Source organism: Galeopterus variegatus, unplaced genomic scaffold (assembly GCF_000696425.1).
Source record: "Galeopterus variegatus unplaced genomic scaffold, G_variegatus-3.0.2 Scaffold80, whole genome shotgun sequence".
Taxonomy (NCBI): Eukaryota; Metazoa; Chordata; class Mammalia; order Dermoptera; family Cynocephalidae; genus Galeopterus; species Galeopterus variegatus.
Genome location: NW_007726191.1, coordinates 778,527 through 792,790, shown reverse-complemented (window position 1 = coordinate 792,790; position 14,264 = coordinate 778,527). Strand labels below are relative to the sequence as shown.

The 14,264-nt window shown below is 55.3% G+C and overlaps 1 protein-coding gene across 1 annotated transcript in view; it reads right to left on the bottom strand.

Annotated features, from left to right (window-relative positions):
* Nucleotides 1–870: 870 nt before the first annotated feature.
* Nucleotides 871–14,264, bottom strand: part of FAM73B (family with sequence similarity 73, member B) — a 24,850-nt gene continuing 11,456 nt past the window's right edge. Inside the window, exons 6-15 of the mRNA XM_008579515.1 lie at nt 12,954–13,071; nt 11,530–11,630; nt 10,819–10,934; nt 9,666–9,738; nt 9,395–9,481; nt 5,091–5,189; nt 4,656–4,790; nt 3,821–3,874; nt 2,996–3,112; nt 871–2,758 (exon numbers count right to left, since the gene is read on the bottom strand). Of these exons, the coding sequence (XP_008577737.1) occupies nt 2,552–2,758; nt 2,996–3,112; nt 3,821–3,874; nt 4,656–4,790; nt 5,091–5,189; nt 9,395–9,481; nt 9,666–9,738; nt 10,819–10,934; nt 11,530–11,630; nt 12,954–13,071 (1,107 nt within the window). The 3' untranslated portion in view covers nt 871–2,551. The remainder of the gene's footprint in view (nt 2,759–2,995; nt 3,113–3,820; nt 3,875–4,655; nt 4,791–5,090; nt 5,190–9,394; nt 9,482–9,665; nt 9,739–10,818; nt 10,935–11,529; nt 11,631–12,953; nt 13,072–14,264) is intronic.

Sequence of the window (14,264 nt, the reverse complement as noted above, 5' to 3'; positions counted from 1 at the left end):
GTCCTGGAAGCCACTTACATCACAGCTCATTGAGCACATCACAGGCCAAAGACTCAGTGCTACGAGACTTGCCCACCATCGAATTCATCCCTGCAGCCACAGGAAGATCAGCTGGGGATGCCAGCAGAATCCCCATGGCTGCTCATGACCCAACAGAAATATAAACAACTCCAAGGTAAGGGGCATGGGGCAGTGGACAGAGCTGGGGCTGGGGTTCCAAAGACCTGGGTGTCCATGCTGAGGCTGCCATGGACTTGCTGTGTGCACTGAGGCAGTCCCCCTTACCTATCTCGCCTTTCATCAACAGGGGACTGGTCTGTCATCTACTGTTTTGTAACTACCACCCCAACCCCTAGTGCTTAAAGCCATCACTGTTCTATGCTCAAGTGCTGCACTTTTGGTTGGGCTCAGCTGGGCAGCTCTGCAGAGGTCACTCATGCAGCTCTCGACTCAGCTGGGCCTGTGTGGTCCAGGAGAGCCCCCCTGGAGTCTGGCCATGAGCTGGGGCTGCTGGCAAGTTGCCTCTGTTCTCTACATGGCCTCCCCAGCAGAGACCAGGTGGCTTGAGTGGCAGTAGCTATTTTCCAAGAGCACAGGTCCCAATGCAGCAGAGCTCATCAAGCCAAAGCAGGTCACATGGCCAAGGCCAGTGCTGACACAGGAGAGGACTATACAAGGATGTAGATCCCAAGAGGCACGACCCACAGGGGCCATGACTGTGGTAGTCTGCCACAGAAATGGGCCCACCTTCTACCACCTTTCTCCTCCCGCAACATCCACCCCCTGTACCCCAAAGAGCAGGTCCCTGGCTCTGGCCCAAGAAGCAAATGGCCACCTGTGTGCCCAGCAGCACAGCAACATAGGCAGATATCGCTTGCATCATTTATTTGACTTGCAGTTGACGCACACGCTCTACCATACAAAAGTTGGAAGCTGCAACAAATCAAGTGCTATAGGCAGTGTGTGGATGTGTAAACAGACAAATAAAAATGCCACTTCTGTGTGACTTGGGAGCAATCAGAATAGGCCACAGCCCGGGCCCAAGATTACATTCACAGCGCAGGGTAAGTGCAAATGAACGGAATGTCAGGATGGAGGCAGGCGCCTTGGGTCCTTCCCGCCCAGGTTGGAGAAGTGGGATGGGAGCCAGACCGTGTTAGTGTTCATGGGTTCTCCAGCCTGGGGACCAGGCTAAGAGATGATGGGACACACCCAGCATCACCCTCCCTGTCTCCTCTCCCACCCCAGGAACCCCTTTGCCATTCGGGGGAGAAGTCCATGTCCTCTTAAGTCCAGAGCATGAAAAACCAAGAGGAGTCTACTCCTCCCGCAGGTCTCTCACCTGGAAAGGGGCAGAACCTCAGAATGAAGTGTTAAGGCAATAAATAAAACTTCCCAGCTATGGTGACAACACTGTGAGAGAAGCAAGTCTGCAGGGCTGCCGGGAACCCTGCGGTGTGATGTGGCTGCTGGCACAAATGCTAACAGGACCAGTGGATGGTGCCAGCCTGGAAGCGGGCTCCGCGCTCCTGCACGGTTCTGAGCGCGTTTGTGCATCAAGTTGAAGGCAAAGTTCTTTGTCCTAATGAAGGTGGTTGGAGCTGATCCAGCCACGTACATCCTCTGACCCCCCCTGATGTGGTCCCTGGGCCCCACTCCTGGGGCTGCCACCGATGCAGCACAGGTGACAGGGGCCTGAGAGTTGTCCCTGGTCAGGGCCCCCAGCTCAGAGCTTAGCACCACCCAGGGAGTTCCGGGCTCACAGAGGGAGGTGGGTGGGGGCAGGACACCCAGCCCCTCCTCCTGTCTTTGGTGGCGGCAGAGGTGGGAGGAAAATGACAGTCTTTGGCAGGGCAAGGGAATGTCAGAGGACATGTCCCAGTGGGTGTTTCGATTTGTCAGGGGCCCAGTCCCTGCCCAGAAGTGAGTATAGGGAGAGAAGGCCCACCTCTGGATGGCCAGGCCTGCCACCTCCCAAGGTGCCCCCCACTCTCCCTCTCTGGAGTTGCAAACTCTCTATGGTAGTGGCCAGGCTGGGGGGCCATCAGGACGGCCAGCTGGATGCCTCGGTTCTGAGACCATGCAGCTGTCGTCTGCTTCTAGCTCTGGACACTGTGAGCTTCACTGGGGCCTTGCCTACCTCCATTCTTCACCTCCATCCTCCTAGCCCCCCGTCAGCAGCCCTGGGGCAACAGGTCTTGGGTTCCCACAACCAGGGCATCTCAGCTCTGCCTTTCCCAATTCTCAACACCTTCCTCTCTCTTTCACCACCACCTTCTCCCTCAGGCCCTGCTGACCACTGGCCCCGACCTCTGCTTCCCTGGGGACTGGTGAGGGCAGTCAGGTGGGCCCCGAGGGGCTCCATCTTTCTCCACAGAAATCCCCTTGGGGATTCCCAGATGACTGGGGTTGGGGCAAGGTCAGGGGTGATTGCCCTTGGCCACATGGCACTTGGATGCCAACCCAAAGGAAGGGAGGAGGCAGCCTTCTCTCTGCCGTCACTGCGAACAAGGCCCAGGCAGCCACCCCTCCCGCCAGCCTGTGCCCACCACTACTGCAGCTCCTCTAGGGGCCCGTTTTCCTGGGGCAGCACCCCATTCAGGCCAATGCTGCTGGCTGCCGGTGCCCCCAGGTAGCCCAGCAGGATCTCGCTGCGGCGCCGGGACAGCTGCAGGATGTCGTCCGTGAGGGCTGGCACCGACGTGTAGCGCACATTGTCCAGGTCAAACATGTCCCTCAGGTACTGCACGATCTGGTGCTAGGGGTACAGGGCTGGCATAGGCCCCTGCCCCCCTACAACTTCCAGACAACCCATGATCCCCTTCTCCACCACCAGAGCCCCAGTCCACTCTCTCCCACCCTGGGCCCCATCCCTCCTCCCAGTGCTTCCTCAGGGAGCAGGCCCGGCCCTCAGGCCCTCGCACCACTGGCAGCCACTGCCAGGCTCCTGGGCCAACGGCAGGGGGAGGGGCAGAACAGGTGATGCTCCGTTTACCTTAAAGAAAGCGCAGACTTCAGCGAGCTGGGGCTTGGGGCCAAGGAAGCCAAAGGCGAGGACGGGGCTCACATGCTCCGATACGGAGTAGAAATGGGAGATGAAGCCATCAGGCACCTGTGGCAGGCAGCAAGGCTAAGGGATGGCGCTGGGGCCTGGAGAGAGTGCACACTGCAAGGCCCTGGGGTCATGCAGGGCTTTAGAAGAGCCCTGCTCATTCACATTCTTGCTAGAGGGCCCTGGGCAAGAGGATGGAACTGGTGGAGCCCCATGTTCACTTCTGCAGACAAGGGTGAGACCCACGCGAGGGAGGGAAAGTGGTGGGCCCCACACAGGAAGTGCAGCAGCAGTGCCTGGCTAGCAGAGGGAACAGCAGATGGCCGCCTGGAAGTGCAGATAGCAGCAGCCCACAGGCTGGAGGGATGGTGCTCTGCCTGCCCCATGAGACACCTCAACCAGGCTGGCGCCACTCCCGCTCCCATGCAGTGCCCACCCACACTCCCCAGATGCCTTTCCCCTCTTCTCATTCCTTGGACATTTCCCAATGGCCTGCTCCATGCGGGACCCTGGGAGAGAAGATGAAGCAGATCTACACATGCCTTTGGGGAGCTCCCTGCCAAGGGAAGGGGAATGGCAGGACAGGTGGCCAGTGCTGGGAGTGACAAAGGCCAAAAAGTGCAGGGGGTCCGGGGACTCAGTGAGGCCTCCCTGCACCAGCCCCCCCAGCCACAGAACGGGGTCAGCTGATCTGGGCACCAGGCCAAGGGAGCGCTAGATACGCTAGGGCCCAGCACGGCACTCCCCGGGGTATACTGACTCACTCACCATCAGCAGCCTTCTCTTGGCTTTCAAGACTGACCAGCAGGCCGTGGCCAAGGCCTAAATCAAAGACGGGACCACACCTGGGGCGTCAGAACAGGCCCGGCCCACAGCCTCCCCATCCCCATCCCAGGACCATGCCCTCATCCTCAGCACACCCCACCACAAGCAGGAAAACGGGGCTGGTGCCTGAACTCTGCTGTGGCCCTCCCCTAAATTTGGAATTAGACACACCTAAATTTAAATCTTGACTCTAACCCTTACTACTGCAGGTCCGTGGACTAGCTGCTGATCTACTCAGAGACTCAATTTCCTCCTCTGTCAAATGGCCACAACATAGCACCCCCACCTTTTCCGGTGGTTGTGAGGAGCGGTGGTTACCACCTGTGAACTGCCTGTAGAAGACCAGCCCCTGCAGCACAGCACAGCTACTGGAGGTCCCCACTCGCCCTGCTGAGACCCTGCGCTGGGCACTCCCACTCTTCGTTTTTTTGTTTTTTTTTTCCCTATTTCAACTTGATTTAACAGGATGCATTAAAATTGAAGAGAATTAATACCAGCACAGAAGGAGCAGAATTAACTAAGTGAAACCATGATACAGGAAGAAAATGCACACCCCGTGGCTTCTCAACTGGGGCAGACAAGAGCCCTGGGCAGCTTCTCCAGAGCAGATGCCTAGTCTCCCAGACCCGGCAGCCCCATCGCAGGGGGGCTGGCCCAGGTGCTGTCTGATGGGTGGGTGCCCAGGCTGGTGCCCAAGCCAGGGACAGAGGGAACAGGGCCGGTGAGTGCACACGGTTACATGAGCATGCATGTGTTCAGAGTGGGGGCAGCAACCCACCGTCTCCTTGAAGCTGTCTGACAACCAGCGGTTCCTCAGCACAGCCAGCACTGAGGATGGGGGATTCTCCAGGTCCTCAAAGGCGTCCATGAGGATGAAGTCAAGCACGATGTCGAAGAAGCTCATGCATACCACCTGCGAGAGGCGGGGGTGCCTGAGCTGCAGGTCCACTGTCCCGATGGGAAGATGAGGCCAAAGGATGCTGGGGGTGAGCACATGGGAGGAGACACATCCTCCCCCTCTGCAGTGCAGTGGGTGCAGCTGGGTGGTCTTCCTCAGCCTGGGGCAAGTGTGGGAACCAGGGGCCTTACGCAGCAATGGAGCCATCTCAGCCACTCAGAACTGAGACAGAGGTCAGCACAGGCAGCCCTCCCTGCTCAATGATCTCTGGTGTCGGGGACCCCAGGATGCTGGGCTCAGCACAAACCAACTCACCCCGCGGCCCTCCAGCTCCAGTCGTGTGGTGACCCAGGTCTCAGGCCGCAGGGCGTAGCTCAGCATCTCCTCGTAGCTCTCCAGGAACCCTTTGGGGCTCTGCAGGGAGAAGCACAGCCTGTCCTAGTCATGGGAGAGGCCCTGAGACCCAGTTGGATGAGATGATGCACAGGGATAGGTGGGTGGTGGACAAGGCAAGGCTGGGGCCTATCTTTGGGCAGCAGCCATGGAGAAAAGAGGCAAGGAAGTGTCTCCTGCCCACCGCAATATGCCTCTCCCGGGAACCAGGAAAGCCAGCAATGTCTCCTACAGCTCATTTACTGAGCACCTACTGCCTTTCAGGAGCTGTGCATGGTACTACAGCATGACCTCACTTTGGAGGGATACATGAGAATGTGAGGCTCAGAGTCAGGCACCAAAGATTCAAATCTCCATGATCTTGGGCCTCATTGGTGAAATGGGAGAAGACAGCCCCACGCTCACGGGGCAACACTGAGGGTTGCGATCCGTTGCCGGACACGGAAAAAAAGACAAAAAGACAAAAACAAACAAACAAACAAGACCAGCGCCTGGCACCTAAGCATTCAATAAATAATGGAGACTGCTGCTGCTGCTGCCAAGTGCTAAGACTCTCAGCACACACAACACAGCTTCACTCTCTGGGACCCACAGGCTTAGCTGGGGCTTACAACACAATCTGCAGTTGTGGGTCTGCATTCATGGACATGGAAAGACAGCACCTGACTGAGTCTGTTCTAAGCACAGATTAACTCATTTATTTCTTATGGTCCCAGGAGGGAGTTCCATTATTACACCCACTTTATAGATAGACATACTGAGGCTAGGGGAGGTCAGTGATGTGCCCAAGAGCCAGATCGGGTAGAGCTGACACACAACAGCATGGGCAGGTTGATGCCATTTATAAAGAACCACAGGCAGAGACGCCAGACAGACATTCACCAAAATGTGAACAAGGTGGAATCAATGCAATTTTTCTTTTGTTCTTTCTTACTTTTTGGTATTGTTTTAGTTTTTCCTACAATGAGCATGCATAATTTTATAATCATTTTTTAAAACAATATTTTCAGGGCCAGCCCATGGCTTACTTCGCAACCCTCGGTGTTGCCCCCGCGCCTCGCTCAGCCAGTGAGCGGGAACCAGTCTGTATGTGGGATCCGAACCCTCGACGGGAGCGCCGCCGCGCTTCCCAAGCGGCGCACAAGCGCAGTGCGCCACCGGGCCGGCCCAGCCGGTCATCTTTTTAAAAAAATAAATAAATAAAATAAACAATAAAACAACTGCATTTTTTTTTTTTAAAAGATGACTGGTAAGGGGATCTTAACCCTTGACTTGGTGTTGTCAGCACCACACTCACCCAGTGAGCAAACCGGCCATCCCCATATGGGATCCGAACCCGTGGCCTTGGTGTCAGCATCGCACTCTCCCAAGTGAGCCACAGGCTGGGCCCTTTCATCAAGTTTTAAAAGAGAATTTGCTGGATGGCCCTGGGCTGCCCGTCAACCTCTCTGAGCCTCAGTTTCCTCATCTATAAATGACAACAACAACGAAGACAAGGGCTGGCCCTTAACACTTCTGGTGGTTGGCTGAGCACGTCTAACATTATCTCACAGTGTCCCTGGGACACACCCATTTGTACACAAAGACACTGAGGCTTGGAGATGTTTTAGGACTGGCTCACAGACACACAGCAAGGGAGTGACCCAATGCCACAACTCTGGGGCCAGGGCGCTTCCCACAGGGCCAGCATCTTCCCAGACCGGGGCCTGGCCTCAGCTCTGCCTGCCTGGAAAGCCCTAATGGAGCACATGGGTTACTACTCTAGGCCTGGGCTCAGGGAAGGTTCTGGTGCTCAGAAGCTGCTCAACAACCTCTTCCAATTGTTTTTTTTTTTTTCTTACTGTGAATATACTTCAGTCCTTTTTGTTTATAATTGAAATTCTGGGAATTCAAAATTAGCAAATGACTAGCTCTTTTTTTTTCTTTGGCTGGTGGCTAGTACAGGAATTGAACCCTGAACCTTGGTGTTATCAGCACCATGCTCTGACCAACTGAGCTAACTGGCCAGCCCTCCAATTCTTAATAATGAGGAATCCTAAGTTCTACACTGGGGTGGAGGCCGCAGGAAGTGTAACGCAATCAGCCCAGCACCTGGCACCTAAGTGTTCAATAAATAATGTGGGAGACTGCCGCTGCCAAGCGCCGAGACTCTCAGCACACACAGGGCAGCTTCACTCTCCGGGACCTGCAGCCCTGGCTGGGGTCTACAGCACATTCCGCAGATGCCCGTCTGCAGCGCTCCCAGCACCTTAGACTTCCTTAATTTGTTAGCTCCTCTGCCCTCCTGGGCAGGCCCCCAGACAGCAGGCTAAGGGCACAGGTAGGGTGAGGCTAACCTGGCTTCAAATCCCAGCTCAGTGCTTGGGAAGCCCCCTTCCCTCCCCAGGCTCAGCCTCCCCACCCGCCAAGCAGAGTCTGTGGCGAGGCTCAAATGAGCGACTGGAGGTAAAGAAACGTGAGTAAGGTGTGACCTCACTGCTTGGTCAATGGCAGCTGCTGAAAGAACTATCTGATGGATGTTTATGGAGCACCCGGCCTGTGCCAGGTCCTGGACGGGGCACACACCTGTGCTGTAGAGTGCACTAGTGACAGAGGAGGACAGGACAACCTAGGAGCAGGGTGTGGGGTGATGAGGCCACATCGGCAAAGTGAGTGAGTCAGGAAAGAGATGGCAGGTGGGGACTCAGAAGATGAGCGACCAAAGAAAGGGGGAGGGAGGGAGACTGGGGACTTCCAGATACCAGTATATGTTCCACTTTCTAACCTGGGTGCTGGGTGCACAGGTTTGTCTTTTTATTCATTAAATTCTATACTTTTTTACACTCTTCTATGTGCGTTTCACAATAAAATTGTTTAAAAAAAAAAAACAAAAAAAACAGCAGAACAGTGTTCCAGAGAGAGCAGCGTGAGCAAACACCAAAGCCAGCAGAGAGGCCGGTGTGCATCAGGAGCTCCAGCCGTGGCAATGTGGCAGGCCACCCAGCAAAGCCACCCAGCAAAGCTGGTGCTCACCAGGGCAAGGCAGGGGCGAGCAGCTGGCTGGTGAGGTCACGCGTTTTAGAATCATCACTCCAGCAGGGGAGGAGAAAGGATTCAGAGGGGAGAGGCCTATTCAAAAGCTTTGCTCAGGACTGGCCGGTTAGCTCGGTTGGTTAGAGAGCTGCTTTGTAATGCCAAGGTCAAGGGTTCAGGTCCCCATACCAGCTAGTTGTCCCCACCCCCCACCAAAAAAAAAGATTTGCTCAAACCTGTTAACGAAAAACACAAGTGGCCAATAAACATGAAAAACTATCAACTTCATCAATAACCAAAGAGCCATAAAGCAATGGATAAAATAACAAAGAGTAGAAAGTTTACTAATATCTGGTGTTGGCCAAGATGTGAGGAAACACTCTTATACTGCAGGCAGCGACCTAGGTTGTCAAGGCCTGTCGAGGCAGACTGGCAAGATCTGCTGGCCTGTGAAATGTCCGTGCCCGGGGCTCACACCTGCCCCACCTAGGACTTTGCTCCACAGAAGACCTCACAAGTACCTAAAGAGATCTGCGTGGGGACGATTAGAGCAGTGAGGCCTATGATGGCAAAAAATCAGACACAACCCAAACGTCCATCCACCCTGGAACCGGAAAAATCACAGCCAGTCCACATGACGGAATACCGCACAATCAATAAAAACAGCTCCACGTGCTGCCGTGCAACAACAGACAAGACATACTGTCCACCACAAAGCAAAGCCGCAGAACAGTAAGGAGGGCTCAGAGGTTTGGAAATTAAGTAACAATGTTCAAGCGTGAGAGCTTCCATGGAACCAGTAGTGGTAACCCCTGGCAGGTGGGGTTCAGGGGGACCTTCCGTGATTTGCATTGTGTAATTGGTGAATTTTGTAAAACTGTGTTATGCTGGAATCAGTATGAAAAAGCAATACAGATCTATGTTTTTCAAAATTAGCACAGGAAAGAAAATCTCAACCCTTTCCCAGCTTCCTCATGGCCTACAACATGAAGTCAACGCTCCTCTGCTTGATTTTACTCTGTTTTTTCTTTCTTTCTTTTTTTTTTTTAATTTGTGGCTGGCGAGTGCAGGGATCTGAATCCTTGTTTGGATTTTGTTTTGTTTTGTTTTGTTTTGTTTTGGGGGGGTAACAATTAAAAGTTTTAAAAAAATAAGATAAAAGTGGTGGTGGGAAGGAGAAAACCTGGGAAAAAAGCCCCCTTGCCCCCCGCTACCTTCTCAGCCTTGGTCATCAGGCCTGTCACCATCTGCCGGCCAACCTCCCCGAAGAACAGCTGGTGATTCTTGTTTTCCAGAAGCCCCTGAGCAATGAAGAAGGGAGGGGAGTGAGCTGCTGGGCATGGCAGCCCTGAGAGCCCGTGGAGAAGACGGTACAACATGCTGGATTAGGTAACCCCATCCGCCACATGCACGCCAGTCGCAGCCAGCCTGACTGCTCCCACCCCCAGCTCCATCCTCCCCACACGGCCCCTGCACCACACCCACCTCGAAGGCCTGCCGCACACAATGCAGCTTAGCCAGAAAGTCCTGGTCACTGTAGCAGCCCAGCAGCTCTGTCCTGAGGGGAAGAACAGACAGCGTCACACCACCTGGTTCCCTCCCAGCAATGCCTCGGTGGGGGTCAGGGTGGTGCCCTGCCTGAGGAGGTGTGAGGCTTTGGCTCCAGCCCTGGCCCTGCCTCGGTGAAGCAGTGCGACCTCTGGCTGGTGCCTGCCTCCCCTAGGCCTCGGTCTCCCCCAGGCCAAAGAGGCTACCTGGACACTCTCTGAGGACCTATTGGCCTCCCCAGCACTGGGCACAGATGGCAGGTCTGATGATGGGGGCTGGGCTGACTTTGGCCTCAACCGGCCCTAAAACCTCACTGGCAAAGGACCAAAATGGCCAACTTGCTCCTAGCAGCAGAAAACCCACGTAGGGGTTGCCACCCACTCTGGCTACCCTTTATCCAAATCACCATGACTTCAACCTGAGCTCCCACCATTTTTGGTCAGAGACCTTATAAACACACTTTCTTAAATCTCCAAGCCATGATCAAAAAGCCAAGTTCTGAGTTTCATACCACACAGAAAAGTTCATTTAAGATGACTAAAAGATCTAAATATAATCACAGATGAGGAACTGGGACTAAGAGAAGTTAGGTGACTTGTTCAGGGCCACATGCAGGTCTGTCTGTCCCCTTCTGTTTGTGGCCCTTTGCCCTGCCTTGGACTAACTTCCATGTGAGCCATCCCATTCACCCACCCAGCGCCCGCAGGAGACGGCCAGACCAGAGGCCAAGAGGCGCCACTGGGGAGATAGATGTCCTTGACCTCTGCTATAAAGGGAGGGTCAGGACACTGGGCAGAGGAAGAGTGCCCGCTGTGTTGCTGTGGTTGGACCCCTCTGAGAACTCCGACAAGTATTAACTATTGTTACTTTATTAATTTATTATACTAATTTGTTATTAACACCAGACCTGCCACTCCTGGTAGTCTAGGCCATCTGCGGCTGGGGGCAGGAGCTGTGCCAGCCCACCACGGCCCTCAGCCAGCCTGGACGCCCACCAGTGGGGTCCACACCAAGCACCAGTGGCTTCTCCAGCTCCTCGAAGGGGCCGGGGCTCACTCTCCACTCCCTCCCTCCTTCCACAGCCGCTCACCGGAGGGTCCGGCACAGCACTTTCCCCTCCTTCACCAGCTGCAGGGCCTCCTCGTAGGCGGCAGCAGGCCTGGAGAGTGGGATTGGGTAATCTCCAACCTGCAGACACTCGAAGAGCTGGGGAAGGTGCAGAGGAAGGGGGGCCATGGAAGCCTGTGTGAGCCGCATCCCCGGGGTGAGGGTGCCCTGCCCCTCAGTCTACCAGCAGGGGCCACCTGAGGGACCTGCCCACTGCCACCCTCTTAGAGGGGATGTCAGAGGGAACAAGGGCCCCAGACGGGAAGCCTGCATTCAAGTCCAGCTCCAGCCCTCAGCATCCCTACCTCCAAGGGCCCTTCCTGAATGGTCATCTACTGGACACACACCCATCCCAGGCGAGGACACTGTGCCTGACACACGTGCCCAGGGCAGGAGACTAATGCCAAGAAACGGGCCCATGATCAAGAAGAGAGAAGTCAGAGGTCAGTGTGGGCTGAAGCTGTTGGGGCAGGCCTCTGTTCTCACCCATATGACCCACGACCCTGGCTTCTCAGGCCACTCTATCCCTGGCAAGTTCACAGAGTCCCCAAGGAGCAGCACTTGGTAACTGCCAGATTCTGCTCCCATCAGAGGAAATGCCTTCGCTTTCCCACGACCTATGCTCTCTCACCCCAGGGCCTGCACAGGAGCCCAGGCCATCACCCCACCCCCACACATCCCCCACTCCAGTCACCTCTGTGGCGGAGAAGAAGGAATCCTCCGAGGTCAGGCTGTCCTCGTCGTCGGCACGTAGACGCAGCGAGCCCTCAGCGAGGGGCAGCATGAGGGTCCTCTCTGGGAAGAGCACAGAGGGGGCTGAGAGGAGGCTCCCCGCAGGAACCCCAGAGTCCACAGGCCACCAGCAGGACCAGCTCAGTGGAGGTACCATCTGGGGCGAGTGATGCCAGTGATCACAAAGCTCCTATTGCTGAGACCTTCTGCGTGAAGACACTGGGCTTGTGGCCTCAAATGAATCACCTCCTCCAGTCCTCACAGCATCCTTGGAGGTGAGCACATGTTAGGTGTAGATGTGAGGCTGGTGGGGGACTCAAACTTGGTCACACTGCTGGATCTGAGGCCTGGTGGCCCCTGAGCCCTGCAGAGGGAGGACTCTAGTGCTGTGTGGCCCTGCACAACTCACTTCCTCTCTCTGACAAGCTGAAACTTAGCCACTGATACCAAAGGGCTCAAAGGAGTCCAGGGGCCACTCCCTCGGCGCTCCCATCCCTGCTCACTCAAGGGCAGAAGGGTCTGGACCTTTGAGGGCGCTTAGGAAAGGTTTGTGGAAAAAATAACGAAAGGCCACAGACCAGCGTCCCCCACCAGGTGGATTCTTCCGACAGGCAAAGCCATGTTGAGGCCACGCGGGGAGAAGCGAGGGCAGCATGTGTAGCCATGGCCAACCCTCTCCAGGCCCCAGGGTCGCCACTGGTGGAGCTAGGGATCCCGACCCTCAGGAGTCTGGCCCCCATGGGGCGGAGAGCACCCAGGGATGACATTCACTGCAAGGGTCTGGCACACAGTGGCTGACTGGCTGAACAACTCGGTTCTGTCTTTGTGACACACATCGCTTTACCTCCAAGGGGCCAGCAGCAGGCCTTCTGTTCTCAGCCCTTTGGCCATTTTGGGCTTACCTCCAAGGGAGCCATCCCATCCGCCCACCCAGTGCTGCCGGAGAGGGCTCAGACCACAGGCCAGGAGGAGCCATCAGGGAGATGTTGAGACATCAAGGCCTGTTCCCAAGGGGATGGGGCTATGTTCACTGTCCAGGGACTTCTGGGACCTCATCCTGGCTCTGCTCCTAACTGCCCCATATAAGGGAACGGGAGGAGCCATCAGGGAGATGTTGAGACATCAAGGCCTGTTCCCAAGGGGATGGGGCTATGTGCACTGTCCAGGGACTTCTGGGACCTCATCCTGGCTCTGCTCCTAACTGCCCCATATAAGGGAACGCCTTTGTTTCCTCATCTGTGCAAGAAGGCACTGGATTGGCTGAGGTCCGAGGGCCCTGGGGATTCTGACCTGTCTGATGCTGATGGAACCTTACCCCAGTTCTCTCACCTCCCACCACTTCCACTCCTGCCACCCCCACCCCAGCCTGCGCTGGGCCCAGCTCACCAAGGTCCAACAGCATGCTGTCCGAGGGGAAGGTGGAGCCAAATTCCTCCTGCAGGTGGTAGGCACGGTGCAGCAGCGACTCCAGTTTCTCTGCAAACTCCCTTCGCTGTGACTCAGGCTGCAGTAAAAACAATGACCGTTGGGGCCGGCCCGGTGGCGCACTGCTACAGTGCGCCGCTTGGGAAGCGCAGCGGCGCTCCCGCCGAGGGTTCGGATCTCACATACAGACCGGCCGCTCACTGGCTGAGCGAGGAGCGGGGGCAACACCGAGGGTTGCGATCCCGTTGCCGGTCCCGGTCCGGTACGGGCGCAACACTGAGGGTTGCGATCCGTTGCCGGTCACGAAAAAAGACAAAAAAAAAAAAAACAATGACCGTCACCCCAGATCCTCCAAGCTCCCCAGCAAATGGCCCCTTCCCTCATCATGGATGGGGGCCCCCAAGCCCCCAGGGACAGGGAAGAAGGCATGGGGGCTCAGCAGCCAAGAGCACTTGCTCTAGACCTGTGCTGCTCAGTACAGGAGCCACCAGCCACATGTGGCAATTGGGCACCTGAAACGTGGTCAGTCTCAACTGAGATGTGCCACGAGTGCAAATACACACCAGATGCAAACACTTAGCACAAAATGTAAAACACTTAGCACAAAATGCAAACAGCATGAAAAGTAATCTTTTTAGCTGACTACATGTTGAGATGATCATATTTTGGCTATGCCAGGTTACATAAATAAATTATTAAAATTTCTATCTCCTGCTTCTTTTTGCTTTTTAGTGTGGTCTCCAGAAAACCAACTGTGACATGTAGCTTTCTACTGAACAATGCTGCTCTAGAGCCAAATACACCTGGGTTTGGATCTTGGCACCCGAGCTCTAAACTGTGTGACTTCAGGTAATACTTTCCCATTCTGAGCCTCAGATCTTTTACCTGTCAATGGAGATAAGAGTGCCTACTTCCTAGGGCTTTAGAGAAAACCTAATCCAGACAAGGTACGCAAAACACTTCACACAAGACTGGCCATGGGGACAGCCAGTAAGAGTCAGCTCTTACAATAATTCTTGTAACTAATGTTATTACGAGGGGTCTTCAAAGAATTCATGAAAAGATTCATATTATCTTTTAATTCCATTTTCCACGCACTATTTGGAGTACCCTCATATGATTAGAGAGCAGTTCGGAGGCCAGAAAGAGCTGGTTGAGGGCCGGCCCGGTGGCGCACTGCTACAGTGCGCCGCTTGGGAAGCGCGGCGGCGCTCCCGCCGATGGTTCGGATCCCACATACAGACCGGCCGCTCACTGGCTGAGAGAGGCGTG